The sequence below is a fragment of the Piliocolobus tephrosceles genome, chromosome 12, assembly GCF_002776525.5.
Source record: "Piliocolobus tephrosceles isolate RC106 chromosome 12, ASM277652v3, whole genome shotgun sequence".
NCBI lineage: Eukaryota > Metazoa > Chordata > Mammalia > Primates > Cercopithecidae > Piliocolobus > Piliocolobus tephrosceles.
The window spans coordinates 115,577,770-115,598,718 of NC_045445.1; the positions used below are offsets into that span (position 1 = coordinate 115,577,770).

The window sequence follows — 20,949 nt, forward strand, 5'->3', positions numbered from 1 at the left end:
ATGCACTTAGTTCTTATTTTTCACTTACTATATCTTTAATTCTAGAATTTCTTTTGGATTATCCATAAAATATGTTTTGTCCACTTTATGATTTACAGTTCTCTGCAGCATTCTCAATCTTGTGTCTAATCTCTTTCAACATGGTCAATGTAGCTACTTAAGTCACATTTCATATATATACGTATACACACATGCTTTAAAACATATAAACTTGTATGTATACACATACTGTATATCTCTATATAATACTTTCCCTAATATACTTATGTATTATAATTGTGCATATGAAAGTATATACATACACACACACATATGCCTTTTTAATAGCCTGTTTTCTCAATTGCAATTGGGATTAACAATGTATACACCTCACAGGTTTATTATAAGAGTTAAGAATGATAATATATATATATATATATATGGGATTATTATTAGAGTTCTTGATACATATAATAAGCATACATAAATAGGTTTTGTTTTGGTAAAATTAGACATGACATGATATAATTTAAAAATCAAGGGCTTTGGATAATGATACTATTTTTTTCCAAAGGCAAATGATAACACTGAAAGACAGTAGCCTTTCAATATCAGATACAATTGGACTCTGCTCGGTTTCTCCAAATACCATCTTTATCACCTTGGGCAAATGACTCAGCTTCTCTGTTTTTCTGTTTCCTGACCTTATAAAATGAATTGAACAATATAGATTTTCCAGGCAGTTTTGTGAATTTAATATATGTAAGGACCCTGGCATACTACACATGTAGCAGGAATGTATCTTCATAATCATAATCATATTCAAATGCATTTTTCAGATGTTCTAATTTTGCTAATATTTGAAACTAGTAATATAATTGAGTTTGCTGACAATGTAGGAAAATATGGCAAAGTGTGAAACAGTTAAGTGATTCTCATTCTTTTTCCCTTTTGATAAAGTTTTTGACACTTTGCCACCCATGCGCTATCAGGAGACGATGAGTGCCATCAGGACATGGGTCCAGCAGTCAGAAACCAAACTCTCCATACCTCAACTTAGTGTCACCGACTATGAAATCATGGAGCAGAGACTCGCGGAATTGCAGGTCTGTGAATATTTGAATGTCAAAACAATAAAGCATGCTTATCAAGCATTCACATTGATAGAACCTTTAAATAATAATAGAATTTAATTAATTCTGGCAAGTATGGTAGTTTACCCATTGAGCAAATGAAAACGAGAGTTTAAAGTATTATTTATGCATACACTCTATGGATATATATACAGGCATATATATATATATATATATATATATATATATATATATATGCAGTTTTTGAAAAAACAATTTTGTGATCCGTTTGTGAAGTATACTTTTAATGTAGCATGCATTTTCAGACATACTGATTTTGATTATTAGAAACACCATTGTTTTATTCCCCACCTTTGCTTCTTTATTTGTAACTCCTGTCACATTCTCAAACATATGGGTAAAATCATTGTGCAGTCATCCCTTTGTATCCATGGGGAATTGGTTCCAGGAACTCCTATGAATATCAGAATCCACAGACACTCAAGTCCTTGATATGAATGGTGTAATATTTGCATATAACTTATGCACATCCTCCCATATACTTTAACTCATCTCTGGATTACTTCTAATATCTAATACAATGTAAATACTATGAAAATAGGTGTTATACTGTATTATTTAGGAAGTAGTGACAATGAAAAAGTCTTACATGTTGAGTACGGATGTAATTATTTTTTCAAATATTATCTATTAGTAGTTGATTGAATCCACTGATTCAGAATCCACGAATATGGAGGTCTGCCTATATTTATAAAATTAGTTTAAACTTAAACATTAATTTTATGTAATAAGGTAATGAGATATTTGAATTCTAATAGCTACATTTTTTAACATCCTTGTATCAGGAAAGATATACTAATACGGGAAATGAACGAAATAATTTGTAAGAGATTTTAGAATACTTTCCATACTTTTTTTGTTTTATTTCATTTTTAGACAGAGTTTCACTCTTGTTGCGTAGACTGGAGTGCAGTAGTACTATCTCGGCACACTGCAACCTACGCCTCCCGGGTTCAAGCGATTCCCCTGCCTTAGCCTCCTGAGTAGCTGGAATTATAGGCATGCGCCACCACACCTGGCTAACTTTTGTATTTTTAAAGTAGAGATGGGATTTCACTATGTTGGCCAGGCTGGTCCAAACTCCTGACCTCAGATGATATGCCTGCCTCAGCCTCCCAAAGTGCTGGGATTACAGTCATGAGCCACTGTGTCCAGCCCTTTTCCTACTAATTTTAAAATACTGCATAATATATTCAATAACGTTTTATTTCTTAAGACATGAAAACATATGAGTTATATTTAGAAGCTGAGATAATATGTGCCCTTTAAGAAAAATGTTTTAAAAATTCAAATTTTAACTTTATCGTATAGAATCTTTTCCTGAGAATTAAATATTTTTTCGAAGTAATGTATTCAACGGAAAATATATTTAAGCAGCTTTCATTATATATTGTCCTATTTAGATATTCTGTGATACCAAATGGTAGCTGTTTAACCTTTTTTGTTTCCTTTTGTTGTAGTTTTTAATGCTTGGCATAATGATTCCAAAGTCTATTTGGAAAAATGTGTGGCCTAATACAACTAGTAAACTTTAAAAAATAAGAATAAAAACGTGCAACAATAAGGGGAGTGAAGAAAACACACAAGAAAAGGCAGTTAGATGAGCGGAAGACACTATTTCCACTGGAAAAAAAATAGGGAAGAAAGCAATCATTCATAAATGTTATTGGGAAATGTATTAATTAACAAAAAAATAACGTATGAACATTTCCCCCAAAGTTACACCAAAATAAAAGCCACATACAATAGAATGTTCAAAAATGTGGGGAAGTGTAAACTTTGGAAAATGTTTCAAATAATAATTTTATAAAAATGTAGGTGGAGAAGCTTAAAAATCAATGGAAGCAATCACAATCATTGTAAAAACACCAGAGACAATTTTAAAGAAATATGATACCAAGGAAACTTTCTGTTTTTTTTTTTTTTTTTTTTCCTGTGAGTAAGGAAGAAAGTCTTGAGTAAGGTATCCGCCAAAAAGAGGCATAGATGAATAATAAATCTATAAATAATTGTAACTTAAATTGTAAAGGAAGAAGTAAAAAAAATTACAAAATGAGATAACTTTTTTGCATACTAAATTGTGTACACACACACAAAAGATATAAGTATGGATTTGGAAGTGGTTAAGTAAAAATTCTCTCTTACTGCTGGAAATGTAAATTCAGTATGAATTCAATATGAATTTTACTGAGGTTAGCACTTCAGTGCATCCTAATAACATACAACAATGTTAATATAATTTCCAGGAAGTCTATATCTTATGGAAATAATCAGAATACACTCAAAGATGTAAGTGGAACTGGAGATAGATAGGATATTGACGCATGGATGGATGGATGGATGGATAGATAGGTAGGCAGATAGAGATAAACATAATTTCCAGGAGTGGAAAACTAGAAATCAGTTTGTAGAACTAATAATGGAAATTGTTAAACTAGAGAAGCCATTATAATTTTTGTTTTTGAAAAAACAAAAAAATTGACAAGGACAAATGCTCACAATAAAATAACCTAGCTCAAAATGTAGTTACATGCTAGGTATTGTCTAAATAATCAGTGATAGGGGAACAATTTAAAACAGTGAAATAAAAGTAAAGTAAAAATAAATAAATTAATTAATTAAGTACCACCAAATAGGCATAGGATACTATGAAACTATAAAAGTTAGATGTTTGACAAATTTTGGTTGATATAGATCAAATTATGTGAGAAAGAATAACTGGGTATGTGTGCATATATGATCCTATATTTAATATTTAGCTCTACACAGAACAAATTGATAATTTATATAAAATGTAGTTCTGTTTTTTCATTTTTTTAATGAGCCTTTATTATTTTTATAAAGAGAAAGTAACATTTAAGTAAATATTGAACAGGGGAAGCCTAAAGTTGTCATCCAGTGTAAGAAATTGCATGTGTTATACAGAATAAGTATAAATAAATTTTATAAATTCTCCACAAAATTATCCTTGAATCCCACCATAATATACATAACAGAATAACATTTTTTGAAAATATGAAACATTAAGTACATATTCAGTGAGTTTTTCTATTCCATATATCAATATTATTAGCTATAGTTTTACGTAGAGTTTACTTTCCTGAAAGCTCAGTGTAATTAACTTCAACTCCATTAACTGTATCACAATTGCTGTTATTTATATATATATATATACTTAATTCAGTAAAATTAGATGCACCAAAACTCTTTGGCTCTGTAAGATGTAGTTTTGAGATATATTTGTTTAGAAAAATGCATAGGGAGTGTTAAATAAAATATCACTAAATAATATGCAGGTTGCTCTTAGGATAATATGTAAAATTTAAATTACCACTAGATGTTTATAACTGATATAAGATCATCTACTTTGTTTACATGTTTGAATCATAGATTTCATTTTAAGTATAGTTAATTTAACAAAAACTCATCAATTATTCATCAATTAGTATAAATGTATTTAAAAAATTGTTTTTGAGGCTTTACAAAGTTCTCTGCAAGAGCAACAAAGTGGCCTAAACTATCTCAGCACCACTGTGAAAGAGATGTCAAAGAAAGCCCCCTCTGAAATCAGCCGGAAATATCAATTAGAATTTGAAGACATTGAGGAACGCTGGAAGAAGCTCTCCTCCCAGCTGGTCGAGCATTGTCAAAAGCTAGAGGAGCAAATGAATAAACTCCGAAAAATTCAGGTAATTCAAGATTTTACTTTCTACACTCATTTTCATGTACTTGTTATTTTCCTAACAATACACTGTAAACTCCAAAGGTACATATACATTTGACCTCCAGCATCTTTCAAAGTTAGTGATAAGATGAAAAGACATGAGTCTTTTACAAAGGATGGTGATTTGCTTATTCCTTCTAAGAAAAGAATAAGAGTTTTCTCAGTTTTTTTAGAATTAATTTGCTATTTGCACCATTACCAATAAGAATTAAACATATTTTTAGTTTAATTATTTTCAAAACCAATCATTCATTTAGTCTGGTTGTCTTTTAAGATACAGGTAATCATTTATCTTATGACTAGAAAACAGTTATATATATGTACATTACACAGATGTATAATGTAATCAGTATATGTATAATGTATAGTATGTATATGATTATTTCCTATATTACCTTTTGTTTCTGCTGTTTTGCTACTTATAAAAAGTATGAGTAAACTATGCTGCCTACAGATGCTATTATATATATAAAATATGGTGGTATAATCATAAAATTGTATTGTACATTAATCCCATTGTGTATAACTCCATATATGTATATGTGTAGGAGAAATGTAGGTGTATTAATGTCCTGTGACACTCCTAAGAAATTACCACAAATTTAATGACTTCAAACAACATAATTTATTCTATTACAGTTCTGGAGGTCAGAAGTTCAGAATTAGTCTCTGTGGGCTAAAATTAAGGTAGTAGCAGAACTGTGTCTGTTTTGGAGGCTTTAAAAGAGAATGTGTTTTATTGGCATTTTTGGCTTCCATATGTATGTATATACACACACGTATAATGTGTACATATGTATATATATATGCATATAATTGAATTATATATCATTTACATATATACATATCTAAAGTAATCATGTATCACAAATGTAACATGTTATGTATATTAATGTTACATATGTAAGATATAGTAATAAATCATTTTATCGCCATGTTGAATTTGTAATTGTATGCTTAAATTTTACCCCATCACCTTCTTCCTGAAACCAAATCCTCTTGACTTAATTTGTTTGAATAGTGCCATCATAGTAATAGCCACTCAAACTAAAGAAAAACAGTAAACCAACAATTGCATTAAGGTCTAAAAGCCTAAAATATTCAATGAGGTAAGTAATGTGTCCCTTGAGTAGTCAATTATTGTGAAAAATGTTAATACTGGGAAGCAAATGTCAAACAACATTATGGTATGATGGAAAACCATTGCAGCAAGATGCTCCTGGATTTAAATCCCAGCCTAGCTACTTAGTTTTTTGTGCTTACCTTTTACAAACCGAAGCACTAAGCAAACCTAAAACATTCTTAAATGCATAGCATGTCTTTACTTACACACATATGTGTACATGCATACCTATGTAAATACTGCATGAAAACATCTATTATTTACCACGACCAGTGGCCTGAGAGGGCACAATTACATGCCTCTTGTAATCAATGAGTCCACATTCTAGCGAAGGAGGGATGTAGGTGTATTCATTTCCTGTGGCACTCCTAACAAACTGCCAGAAATTTAATAGCTTCAAACAACACAAATTTATTAGAGTTCTGGAAGTCAGAAGCTCAGAATTAGTCTCACTGGGCTAAAATTAAGGTGTCAGCAGGACTGTGTGTGTTTTGGAGGCTTTGAGAGAGTCTGCTTTTTTGGCATTTTTAACTTCTAGAAGCATTCCTTGGTCATGTCCCCATCCTCCATCTTCAATGTCAGCAGTGTAACATCATCCAGTGTCAGTTTCTCTCTCCCTCTCTATCTCCATCTCCCTCTCATTCTACCTCTCCTCCTCTCCTGCCTCTCCTTCCTCTCCCTGTCCTGTTCGTTGTGTTGACTTCCTTTTAATTAGGACCCTTGTGATTACATTATGCCCAGGTGGATGATCCAGTATAATCTCCCCATCTCAAAATCCTTAAAGTAATCACATCTGCAAAGTCCTTTCTGTCATGTTGGGTAATGTACTCACAGGTTTCAGAGATTAGGGTGTAGACATCTTGGGGGTAACATTATTCAGCCTTGCATGGTAAATCAATTAAGCAATATGGGAAAGGTTGTCGCAGTAGGCAGGAAGGAAATCCAACATAAACTAGAAAAAAGGATTATGAAATATTATTGGAACATAGGTTATCTCTGCTATAGATTGAATAGGTAGAATTTAGTTAGATAATACCGAGAAAGGAAGAGTTCTTGAGAAAGCATTGCAGCATTTTCAGTTAACTGGAGTAAGTTCAACATTGGGGAGACAATATATATGGGGATTAATAAAATATTATGGTTGCAAAACTGGTTTGGGAGTAGACAGTGAATGGCCTTGGATGCCACGTTTTGCAATCTGAGTTTTAATCTAATGGTGATGAGAGTGATAACAATACCAATTTAATAAGAAAAAAACTGTTATTGGTTAAAGAGGGAAATAATATGATTCCACTTGTGTTTTCAAAACATTCCCATGGCAAGAGGAAGGAGGAGAGGAGAAGATTCCTGGCTTCACTGTAGATCAATAATTAGAATGAGGTAAGACTGAGGCAGATATCAAAATGAGCCAGTGCATTAATGGAGTCAGTAATAAGACCTGAACAGGCCAGGCATAGTGGCTCACGCCTGTAATCCCAGCACTGTGAGAGGCCGAGGTGGGTAGATCACGAGGTCAAGAGACCGAGACCATCCTGGCCAAGATGGTGAAACCTCGTCTCTACTAAAGATACAAAAATTAGCTGGGCTTGGTGGCGCACACCTGTAGTCCCAGCTACTTGGGAGGCTGAGGCAGGAGTAATCACTTGAATCCGGGAGGTGGAGGCTACAGTGAGCCAAGATTGTACCACTTCACTCCAGCCTGGGTGACGGAGCAAGACTCCATCTCAAAAAAAAAAAAAGACCTGAGCAAGGACAGTGAAGATGTGGAAAAAGAGCAAATGTAGACTTGAAAGATAACAGCAAGGTGATCATGTTGAAGTTCCCTGACTTAGATAAGTACTTTACAAATTATTATTAATCATCATATTAAAGGGGAAACTTTCTGTGGAGCATGTATTTTCAATATGCATTTAAGTAAAACAGAAGAAAATAACTCATGTAGACAGGAGAGTTGAATCATACTTTTTAAAACTAGCGAAACAGCAGAAAAAAAAAAGGTAATATGGCAAAGAATCATTGGTGAGAGATATGAGCTATTTATAAATGATAAAAGATGATGATTTTTACCTGATCATTACTTCATACTGGTCAGACAAATAAAAGCAAAAGCTCTCTCATTGAAGATGACAAAATCTTAGTCCGAAAGTTCCCAACTGGAGGGACTATTTAAACTATCATGTATAGAAAACAATTTGTGAAAGTTCAGGTTTAGGGAGGCTATAAAGACACCATTACATTGAGTTTATTGTTCATAGTTTGTTTTATGTACTGTAAGGGCATATTGTTAGTATTCTCATGAGTTGTTTTGTAACTTAAAATTTCTCTAGAGGGGGATATGATTTAATGTTCTCGAGAGTAACATCATGAAACCACATTTGGTAGTAATTTTTTATTTTTAACAATAGCAGATTTCACACACCAGCGCTCATACAGTAGACCATAAAAACGCAGTCTTAGTAAAAATATTCTTTTCCTCAAGAGCTACTTAGAGACATCCTTTAAACATGGGAATTTTTTTGGGCTTGTGTTTAGACATAACACAATAATGAATTGTATTAGAAGTAATCAGCACACCAGTAATGCCTTATAATGGGTCTCATTTCAGAATCACATACAAACCCTGAAGAAATGGATGGCTGAAGTTGATGTTTTTCTGAAGGAGGAATGGCCTGCCCTTGGGGATTCGGAAATTCTAAAAAAGCAGCTGAAACAGTGCAGAGTACGATTTTTATATGATGTCTTTAATATGGATAATTTTGTATGAATATTATTTGGTTAGATCAGTGTTTTACAACTGGGGTGGATTTCGCCCTCCCCTCCCCAGCAGATGTTTTTTTAATGCTTGTAGACATTTTTGATTGTCACAACTGGTTTGGGGGTGGTGATTAGATGCTACTGGTGTCTAGTAGGTAGAGGACAGAGATGCTGCTAAATATCTTTCAGTCTATAGAACAGCTCTCCGCAACAAGGAACTGCACAATCTAAAATGTCACTAGTGCCAATGTTGAGAAACCCTAGGTTGAGTAAGTGAGGAACTGACAAAACATTGCCTTGTACTCAACGTCACTTGATAACATTATTTTGCTATGAAATGCAGTATAATTTAAAGGTAAAGAATCCTTTGAGCTACTTGTTATTTCTTACGACAAATTATTATTCATACTGTGTTGTTCTCTTCATGTATAATGCACTGTACTATAACACAATATGTAGTTTTGAAATAATATTCAGTATACCACTGTCATGCAGCAGGAAGAAAATAATCTTGCTCTTTAAAGAATTTATTGTTACAATACAAGCTAAAAAAGCAAATCCACCTCCACACCCATTACGCTGTAAACAATTATCTGCAATATCCTGCGTTTGAAAATGAAAATACTAACCAAGATAGTAAAGTATGAAACCCATCATTTTCACACATTTTTCTAACCAGAAATATTAAATTTATTTCCTTTTGTTTCTGATATAAGTAAAATACAAATAATTCCCCACCGGATTCATGCCATAATAACCATTGAACATTTTTGCAAGACTGTTATGCAGTTGTCTATATCAATATATTTGTATCTCAAATTTTAAAAGACAAAAATCCTTATGCAATGCCATCAGTCCTAATGTAACATTTTCTAGCTATGTTGCATATCTAATATGTGGCAGTAATTTTTTCAGCTGGCTTAAATTGATTCATTTTCTTAGCTTTTAGTCAATGATATTCAGACAATTCAGCCCAGTCTAAACAGTGTCAATGAAGGTGGGCAGAAGATAAAGAATGAAGCAGAGCCAGAGTTTGCTTTGAGACTTGAGATAGAACTGAAAGAACTTAACACTCAGTGGGATCACATGTGCCAACAGGTATGGACAATGTCTTTCACTGTGGCTTGCCTCAATGTAGTTAAGATTTCCTAATGTCTCCCTTCACCGTTACTTTTGTTTAAAGCTTTGTTCCTATGCTGTTGCTTTAAAGCACAATTAATTCTGACAAATTAATCTTTTTTCTAGCACATATAAATATTTTCATAGTATGTATTTTAAATAGTACACATTCATCTTATTGTGGTCCTAAAATGACTTTCTTGAACACAGCTGTCATACTGAAAAATGAAATCCTATTCATAGTCGTTATTTCCAATCCACGTTTTCTTCAGAACATAAATATATAATAATGGATTAAGAAAAATACATTTCACAGGGATATTTGGTACAAAATAAAATGAATGGGTAATATATGTGTATGTAGAAATAGGGTAAATAATTTTTACTTTTGATTAACATTTCCAAGTTTGGCCTCTTTGATACATTTATTATTTATTTATATATTTTTGCGGGGGGGGGGGCACTGTTTCCCTCTGTGCCTCTGTCACCCAAGCTACAGTGCAGTGGTGTGAACTCGGCTCACTGCAACCTCAACCTCCACCTCCTGGGCTCAAGCAATTATCTCATCTCAGCCCCCACAAGTAGCTGGAACTGCAGGCGTGTGCCACCATGCCTGGCTAGTTTTTTGTTATTTTTGGTAGCAACAGGGTCTTGCTATGTTTCCCAGGCTGGTTTTGAATGACTAGGCTCAAACAATGCTCTTTCCTTGGCCTCTCCAAGTGCTGGAATTACAGGTGTGAGCCACCACACCCGGCCGACATCTATTTTTAAATAACAATTAAGATTCAGCAACCATTAAGAATAGCTGAATAAAAAAATAAACACAAAATGACTCTACACTCGTATTTGAGTTTCTCATTTTTCTACAGAATAATATTTTATAGATACCTATTTTATAGTTAAATATTAAACGATGGATAGTAGGATATATTAAAAAATAGTATATATCAAATAATTTGGGTTCAGAAGGTAAAATTTTGAACTAAAGCAATGAATACTTTTGAGTTCACCAATATGTTAGTCCATGGTCATCTGCAGTTTTGCTTTCCATGGTTTCAAATACTTGTGGTCAATTGGAATCCTAAAATCGGTGAGCACAGTAAAATAAGATATTTTGAGAGGGAGAGAAAGAGAGATAACTTGTTCTATTTTATTAGCTATTAATATCTTACTATGCCTAATTTAGAAATTAAATTTTATCATAGGTATGTATGAATAGAAAAAAACCTAGTGTATATAGGGTTAGGTATTATCTATGGTTTCAGGCTTCTACTGGAGGTCTTGGTATGAAAATACCTTCCACAGATACAAGGGAAGTACTGTGCCTTTTTGGAAATTAATAAGGAGTTTCAATTTACGTGTTAGAGGCAGTCAGCCTTTTGTTACTGCTAGGTAAACTTTCAAAATAGAAAAGAAGTAATGTCAAAAGGCAAAAGCTACATTTGAAAATGAAAAAGAAATTAGGAAAGTCAAGGCAAATCACTCAGCTAATACAATCACTGACAAATGTTCATTGATTCCATTAATTCATAGATGAGCTATTCCTGGGTCAGCTAGCTCATATTCTTCTCCTGAAGTAAGTCAGTGCTAGAAGAGTTGTTCAGGAAAAAAAAATTATATTACTTAAATAGTAGATTATACTATTGATGTTTTCCTGGAAGGCCAGTATGAAAGGTATTTGTTTTTTGTTTGTTGAATGTTGTTAACGGATGAATAGAAAGAGCATCACCAATTTATGTAGAGCAAGGAGAAAACAGCAAATAAATGAATAAATAAATAAAATAAATAATAAAAAGATATAAAACCAACAATATTACTAAAACCTCAAGGTTTTTACATTTTATAGGAGTACAATTTGTAAAGGCTCTCTACTCTTAAAATTTCTTTACTTAAGATCTTATGTCTGTTATATGTACTAAGAATTTGTTGTTCAAGAGAAGTATTTTAAATACATTCATCTGTTGCATAACAGAAAAGCTATAGATCAAGCTATCTTCTGATCCCCATTTTCTAATCTTGGAGTATGATATGTATCTGTGCTTTTCCTTCAAGTATCACTCTGGCCATGTTATGACTTTGTAGCCAAATGAGTTAGGTTGTAAAAGGAAGGAACAATGCACTCATGGAGAAGAGGAAGAAGATGCCGTAAAAACAAGGAAGACAGATGTGAATATTGGTACCAATTCAGCGTTCCAAAGAGAAGAATGGAAATTAAGTGTAAATCTATGCATTACAGAAATATCTACAGACAAAATAAGTGTGTGATACAGTCTTTTGGGTTAAAGATAATACCTTATTTGTCAGCAGATGCCAATGTCTGCAAAAACATAGATGATTTGGAACAAAATTGTCCAAATATCTGATATATTTGAGGATGCTTTGACATCCCATGATCTAATTTTGGATGTATAAAATGATTATGATTATTTTAAATTCTAAAGGGTATGTATCTAAGTTTTAAAAATCTAGATTCTAGCTATTTCTTAAAATAAGTGGGGAATAAAATAGACATTGTACTTATCCTCACGGAGATAAGAGTTTAGTGGTGAAAACGGAAAGTAAATAGGTAAATACATTGTCACAACAATGTCTGGTTTTAAGTCTTGGTATACACTTTGAATGTACCAATAAGAACCCTTTAAATGAGAGTAACAGGAGCAGGAAAACTACTTTCTATTGGGTAGTCAGTAGAGTCTTTTCTGAAGAGGTAAAATTAAAGCTGATACCTCAGTAGTAGGAACTTGACAATGTGCTGTGTGAAGGAATTCTGGCTAGAAAATGAAGTGGAGGAAACATCTGAGGCAAGAGAGCGCTTAGCATGTTTGAGGAGCCAAAGGAAGCCACTGGAAGAGGTGCAGCATGAGCCAGGAGAAAAAGAATGGGAAGATGAGTCAGAAAGGAATATGGAAGTCACAGTGATGATTTACTCATTATATCAAGTACTTTGGACAGTCATCTGATTTTTAGGCACAGGACTGGCATCACTTCATTTCATTTAAAATGGTTGTTTAAAGTTTGCGATGTATTCCTATTAGAAGAATAATAAATCGAAAGGGCTAAAGTGGAAGCAGGTAGGGATTGCAGTTTTCCAGGTAGAATAAAAATCATGCAGGAAAAAGGGGATGTTTGTGGATATTGTACTTTTCTGAGGAACCTCCATGCTGTTTTCTGCAGTGACTGTATCAGTTTATAGTCCCACTAACAATGTAATATAGTTCCCTTTTATCTGCACCCATGCCAACAATTATTTTTTGTGTCTTTTTGGCAATATACATCCTAGCTAGGGTGAGATACCTCATTGTGGTTTTGGTTTGCGTTTATCTCATGATTACCGATGTTGAAATTGTTTTCATATATTAATTGGTTATTTTTGTCTTCTTTTGAGAAATACCTATTCAGATTATTTTCCCATTTTTAAATCTGATTGTTATTTTTTGTTTTTATGATATCTGAGTTTCTAGCTCTCAGAACAAAACAAAGCAAAAGATAGTAAGTGCTGGCAAGAATGTGGAGAAAAGGGAATTCATGTACGGTGTTGGTTGGAATGTAAATTGGTGCAGCCATTTGGGAAAACAGTTTGGAGCTTACTCAAAAAATTACAAATAGAATTTCTATTTGATTCAGCAATCCCACTTCTGGATATATATCAAAAGGAAATAAAATCAGAATCTCAAGGAGGCATCTGCACCCTTATGTTTACAGCAGCAATATTTACAATAGCCAAAACATGGAAACAATCTAAATGCATATTGTCAAATAAATAAAATGTGGTATATGCATATAATGGAATATTATCTAGCTTTTAAAAAGAAAATTCTTCCATTTGAAACAGCGTAGATGAACTTGGAGGACAGTATGCTAAAGGCATACTGTCTTTAGTATGCCTTTACCATGCCATGCCAAACCAGACACACATGGTCAAATACTGGAGAATTTTTTTTTTTTTTTTTTTTTTTTTTTTTTTTTTTTTGTGGATGGAAAGGCACAGTGTGTAAGACCAGAAGCTCTGAGATTCAGATTGCCTGGGTTTAAGTCTATCCACATCATAAACTGCCTGTGTGATTCTAGAAAAGTTGTTTAACTTCTTTGTGCTTCAGTCTCCCAATCTTTAAAATGTGATGATATTAATGCATAATTGATAAGTATATAATCAAATGAGTTCATCTTTTCAAAGTGTGTAGAGCCTCTTCTAACAGAATAATCACCATACTTTTTTATTATACTTTAAGTTCTAGGGTACAGGTGCACAACGTGCAGGTTCGTTACATATGTATACGTGTGTCATGATGGTGTGCTGCACCCATTAACTCATCATTTACATTAGGTGTATCTCCTAATGCTATCCCTCCCCCAACACCACGACAGGTCCTGGTGTGTGATGTTCCCCTTCCTGTGTTCAGGTGTTCTCACTGTTCAATTCCCAGCTATGAGTGAGAACATGCGGTGTTTGGTTTTCTGTCCTTGTGATAGTTTGCTGAGAATGATGATTTCCAGCTGCATCCATGTCCCTACAAAGGAAATGAACTCATCCTTCTTTTATGGCTGCATAGTGTTCCATGGTATATATGTGCCACATTTTCTTAATGCAGTCTGTCATTGATGGGCATTTGGGTTGGTCCTAAGTCTTTGCTATTGTGAATAGCGTCGCAGTAAACATACGTGTGCATGTGTCTTTATAGCAGTATGATTTATAATCCTTTGGGTATATACCCAGTAATGGGATGACTGGGTCAAATGGTATTTCTAGTTCTAGATCCTTGAGGAATTGCCACACTGTCTTCCACAATGGTTGAACTAGTTTACAATCCCACCAACAGTGTAAAAGTGTTCCTATTTCTCCACATTTTCTCCAGCACCTGTTGTTTCCTGACTTTTTGATGATCACCATTCTAACTGGTGTGAGATGGTATCTCATTGTGGTTTTGATTTGCATTTCTCTGATGGCCAGTGATGATGAGCATTTTTTCATGTGTTTATTGGCTGCATAAATGTCTTCTTCTGAGAAGTGTCTGTTGATATCCTTCACCCACTTTTTGATGGGGTTGTTTGTTTTCTTTCTTGTGAATTTGTTTGAGTTCTTTGTAGATTCTGGATATTGGCCCTTTGTCAGATGGGTAGATTGCAAAAATTTTCTCCCATTCTGTAGGTCACCTGTTCACTCTGAGGGTAGTTTTTTTTTGCTGTGCAGAAGTGCTTTAGTTTAATTGGATCCCATTTGTCAATTTTGGCTTTTGTTGCCGTTGCTTTTGGTGTTTTAGACATGAAGTCCTTGCCCATGCCTATGTCCTGAATGGTATTGCCTAGGCTTTCTTTTAGGATTTTTATGGTTTTTGGTCTAACATTTGAGTATTTAATTCACCTTGAATTAATTTTTGTATAAGGTGTAAGGGAGGGATCCAGTTTCAGCTTTCTACATATGGCTATCCAGTTTTCCCAGCACCATTTATTAAATAGGGAATCCTTTCCCCGTTTCTTGTTTTTTTTTATTTTATTTTATTTTATTTTATTTTTATTTTATTTTTATTTTTTTTTATTATACTTCAAGTTCTAGGGTACATGTGCATAACGTGCAGGTTTGTTACATATGTATATATGTGCCATGTTGGTGTGCTGCACCCATCAACTCGTCAGCACCCATCAATTCATCATTTATATCAGGTATAACTCCCCAATGCAATCCCTCCCCCCTCCCCCCTCCCCCCTCCCCATGATAGGCCCCATTGTGTGATGTTCCCCTTCCCATTTCTTGTTTTTGTCAGGTTTGTCAAAGATCAGATGGTTGTAGATGTGTGGTATTATTTCTGAGGAATCTGTTCTGTTCCATTGGTCTATATCTCTGGTTTGGTACCAGTACCATGCTGTTTTGGTTACTGTAGCCTTGTAGTATAGTTTGAAGTCAGGTAGGGTGATGCCTCCAGCTTCGTTCTTTTGGTTTAGGATTGTCTTGGCAATGCGGGCTCTTTTCTGGTTCCATATGAACTTTAAAGTAGTTTTTTCCAATTCTGTGAAGAAAGTCATTGGTAGCTTGATGGAGATGGCATTGAATCTGTAAATTACCTTGGGCAGTATGGCCATTTTCACGATATTGATTCTTCCTATCCATGAGCATGGTACATTCTTCCATTTGTTTGTGTCCTCTTTTATTTTGCTGAGCAGTGGTTTGTAATTCTCCTTGAAGAGCTCCTTCACATCCCTTGTAAGTTGGATTCCTAGGAATTTTATTCTCTTTGAAGCAATTGTGAATGGAAGTTCACTCATGATTTAGCTTTCTGTTTGTCTGTTATTGGTGTATAGGAATGCTTGTGATTTTTGCACATTGATTTTGTATCCTGAGACTGTGCTGAAGTTGCTTATCAGCTTAAGGAGATTTTGGGCTGAGATGATAGGGTTTTCTAAATATACAATCATGTCATCTGCAAACAGGGACAATTTGACTTCTTCTTTTCCTAACTGGATACCCTTGATTTCTTTCTCTTGCCTGATTGCCCTAGCCAGAACTTCCAACACTATGTTGAATAGGAGTGGTGAGAGAGGGCATCCCTGTCTTGTGCCAGTTTTCAAAGGGAATGCTTCCAGTTTTTGCCCATTCAGTATTGTATTGGCTGTGGGTTTGTCATAAATAGCTCTTATTATTTTGAGATATGTCCCATCGATGCCTAGTTTACTGAGAGTTTTTAGCATGAAGAGCTGTTGAATTTTGTCAAAGGCCTTTTCTGCATCTATTGAGATAATCATGTGGTTTTTTTGTCTTTGGTTCTGTTTATATGCTGGATTGCATTTATTGATTTGCATATGTTGAACCAGCCTTGCATCCCAGGGATGAAGCCCACTTGATCATGGTGGATAAGCTTTTTGATGTGCTGCTGGATTTAGTTTGCCAGTATTTAATTGAGGATTTTTGCATCGAAGTTCATCAGGGATATTGGTCTAAAATTCTCTTTTTTGTTGTGTCTCTGCCAGGCTTTGGTATCAGGATGATGCTGGCCTCATAAAATGAGTTAGGGAGGATTCCTTCTTTTTCTATTGACTGGAATAGTTTCAGAAGGAATGGTACCAGCTCCTCCTTTTACCTCTGGTAGAATTCAGCAGTGAATCCATCTGGTCCTGGACTTTTTTTGGTTTGTAGGCTATTAATTATTGCCTCAATTTCAGAGCCTACTATTGGTCTATTCAGAGATTCAACTTCTTCCTGGTTTACTCTTGGGAAGGTGTATGTGTCCAGGAATTTATCCATTTCTTCTAGATTTTCTAGTTTATTTGTGTAGAGGTGTTTATAGTATTCTCTGATGGTAGTTTGTATTTCTGTGGGATTGGTGGTGATATTCCCTTTATCATTTTTTATTGCATCTATTTGATTCTTCTCTCTTTTCTTCTTTTTTAGTCTTGCTAGCGATCTATCAGTTTTGTTGATCTTTTCAAAAAATCAGCCCCTGGATTCATTGATTTTTTTGAAAGGTTTTTTGTGTCTCTATCTCCTTCAGTTCTGCTCTGATCTTAGTTATTTCTTGCCTTCTGCTAGCTTTTGAATGTGTTTGCTCTTGCTTCTCTAGTTCTTTTAATTGTGAGGTTAGGGTGTCAATTTTAGATCTTTCCAGCTTTCTCTTGTGGACATGTAGTGCTAAAAATTTCCCTCTACACACTGCTTTAAATGTGTCCCAGAGTTTCTGGTATAATGCATCTTTGTTCTCGTTGGTTTCAAAGAACATCTTTATTTCTGCCTTCATTTTGTTATGTACCCAGTAGTCATTCAGGAGCAGGTTGTTCAGTTTCCATGTAGTTGAGTGGTTTTGAGTGTGTTTCTTAACCATGAGTTCTAGTTTGATTGCACTGTGATCTGAGAGACAGTTTGTTATAATTTCTGTTCTTGTACATTTGCTGAGGAGTGCTTTACTTCCAACTGTGTGGTCAATTTTGGAATAAGTGCCATGTGATGTGGTGCTGAGAAGAATGTATATTCTGTTGATTTGGGGTGGAGAGTTCTGTAATGTCTATTATGTCCCCTTGGTGCACAGATGAGTTCAATTCCTGGATATCGTTGTTAACTTTCTGTCTCGTTGATCTGTCTAATGTTGACAGTGGGGTGTTAACGTCTCCCATTATTATAGTGTGGGAGTCTAAGTCTCTTTGAAGGTCTCTAAGGTCTTGCTTTATGAATCTGGGTGCTCCAGTATTGGGTGCATATATATTTAGGATAGTTAGCTCTTCTTGTTGAATTGATCCCTTTGCCATTATGTAATGGCTTTCTTTGTCTCTCTTGATCTTTGTTGGTTTAAAGTCTGTTTTATCAGAGTCTAGGATTGCAACCCCTGCTTTTTTGTTTTGTTTTGTTTTTTGTTTTCCATTTGCTTGGTAGATCTTCCTCCATCCCTTTATTTTGAGCCTATGTGTGTCTCTGCACATGAGATGGGTTTCCTGAATACAGCACACTGGTGGATCTTGACTCTTTATCCAATTTGCCAGTCTGTGTTTTTGAATTGGAGTATTTAGCCCATTTACATTTAAGGTTAATATTGTTATGTGTGAATTTTATTCTGTCATTATGATATTAGCTGGTTATTTTGCTCGTTAGTTGATGCAGTTTCTTCCTAGCCTCGATGGTCTTTACAATTTGGCATGTTTTTGCCGTGGGTGGTACGGGTTGTTCCTTTCCATGTTTAGTGCTTCCTTCAGGAGCTCTTGTAAGGCAGGCCTGGTGGTGACAAAATCTCTCAGCATTTGCTTGTCTGTAAAGGATTATTACGTCTCCTACACTTATGAAACTTAGTTTGGCTGGATATGAAATTCTGGGTTTAAAATTGTTTTCTTTAAGAATGTTGAATATTGGCCCCCACTCTCTTCTAGCTTGTAGAGTTTCTGCCGAGAGATCTGCTGTTATTCTGGTGGGCTTCCCTTTGTGCGTAACCTGACCTTTTTCTCTGGCTGCCCTTAACATTTTTTCCTTCATTTCAACTTTGTTGAATCTGACAATTATGTGTCTTGGAGTTGCTCTTCTCGAGGAGTATCTTTGTGGTGTTCTCTGCATTTCCTGAATTTGAATGTTGGCTGCCTTGCTAGGTTGGGGAAGTTCTCCTGGATGATGTCCTGCAGAGTGTTTTCCAGCTTGGCTCCATTCTCCCTGTCATTTTCAGGCACACCAATCAGATATAGATTTGGTCTTTTCACATAGTCCCATATTTCTTGGAGGCTTTGTTCGTTTCTTTTTACTTTTTTTTTCTCTAAACCTCTCTTCTCACTTCATTTCATTCATTTGGTCTTCAATCACTGATACCCTTTCTTGCAGTTGATCAGATTGACTACTGAAGCTTGTGCATGCGTCACGTGGTTCTCGTGCCATGGTTTTCAACTACATCAGGTCATGTAAGGTCTCTTCTACACTGGTTGTTCTAGTTAGCCATTCTGCTAATCTTTTTTTCAAGGGTTTTAGCTTCTTTGCAGTGGGTTCGAACTTCCTCCTTTAGCTCGGAGAAGTTTGATCATCTGAAGACTTCTTCTCTCAACTCATCAAAGTCATTCTGTGTCCAACTTTGTTCCGTTGCTGGCAAGGAGCTGCGTTCCTTTGGAGGAGAAGAGGCGCTCTTATTTTTAGAATTTTCAGCTCTTCTACTTTGTTTTCTCCCCATCTTTGTGTTTTATCTGCCTTTGGTCTTTGATGATGGTGATGTACAGATGGAGTTTTGGTGTGGATGTCCTTTCTGTTTGTTAGTTTTCCTTCTAACAGTCAGGAACCTCAGCTGCAGGTCGTTCGAGTTTGCTGGAGGTCCACTCCAGACCCTGTTTGCCTGGATATCACCAGTGGAGGCTATAGAACACTGAATATTGCAGAACAGCAGATGTTGCTGCCTGGTTGTTCCTCTGGAAGCTTCGTCTCAGAGGGGCACCTGGCTGTGTGAGGTGTCAATCAGCCCATACTGGGAGGTGCCTCCCAGTTAGGCTACTCAGGGGTTAGGGACCCACTTGAGGAGGCAGTCTGTCTCTTCTCAGATCTCATACTGCCTGCTGGGAGAGCCACTACTCTCTTCAAAGCTCAGTTGGAAATGCAGAAATCACCTGTCTTCTGTGTCGCTCACGCTGGGAACTGTAGTCTGGAGCTGTTCCTATTCGGCCATCTTGGAATCTCCTCTACGTGTTTGTTAAATAGAGAACAAATAGAAACCTATATATATGAAATTATAAAATATGTATACTTTCTAAATAATTTATGGTTATATATTTTATTTATTAGTGGCTTTAAATTTGTAGTAGATAGTTACCAATAAATGGGATTTAGAGGTTAGGTGGATGTCTTTCTGGCAGCTTGCAGATCATTGTCTTTCTCTGGTTCAGTATACTCTTTGGGTGCAGTGATCCCCAGATCTTTTTCCTCACTTCTCTGACAGTCTGTCTTTCCATCTTTCTGCAAAAACTAGCTGCTTGTTTTACTGAGAAGATACAAGCAATCAGAATACAAGTTGCAATACTCCCACTGACCTACGTGTAAGCTCATAGACTCTACTTTCCCTTTGTTTACGTAGATGAACTTTCTGTGCTTTTGTCTAAGGCCAGCTTTTCCACTTATGTACCTGGATCCCTTTCTCTTTTTTTCTGCAGAAGAACATTGTACATTGAACATTGTACATTGAACATTGTACTGTAATGAACAGCCCTCCACTTCCTACATCTTCCCTATGCTACATCATTCCCGTCATTAGAGAATTATTCTCTCTTATCTCCTGTCATTTAAAAGAATCTTCCATTGGACAACAGTTTCTCTAGCAGCCTCTCCATTTCCGTTTACCTTTACAGAAATTCCCTTCTCTCCATTTCACTCCTTCCCTTCTCTCTTGAAACCAATTAAGAGGGCTAATCAAACTGTTACCCTCACTATTCTATTGAAGCAAATTTTGTCAGGGTCACCAGTGAATTCACATCACTAAATCACTAAATTCAGTTGGCTTCTGTGTCATCATTCTTTCTTACTAATCTCTTAGTTTTCCCTGACCACTGTCAATATCCCTGATGGTTCTGTTGCCCTTACCACTAAATTTGAAAGTATTCCAGGGCTCAGTGTGTGGACTCCTTTTTTTCTCCTATTGCCACTCACTCTCTGGGTCACCTTT

The 20,949-nt window shown here is 35.2% G+C and overlaps 1 protein-coding gene across 1 annotated transcript in view; it reads left to right on the forward strand.

Moving 5' to 3' along the window:
• The window catches only part of DMD (dystrophin), a 2,292,995-nt gene that overhangs the window by 892,290 nt on the left and 1,379,756 nt on the right, over positions 1-20,949 (forward strand). The window contains 4 exon segments of the mRNA XM_026451980.1: positions 940-1,085; positions 4,610-4,822; positions 8,586-8,699; positions 9,677-9,832. Of these exon segments, the coding sequence (XP_026307765.1) occupies positions 940-1,085; positions 4,610-4,822; positions 8,586-8,699; positions 9,677-9,832 (629 nt within the window).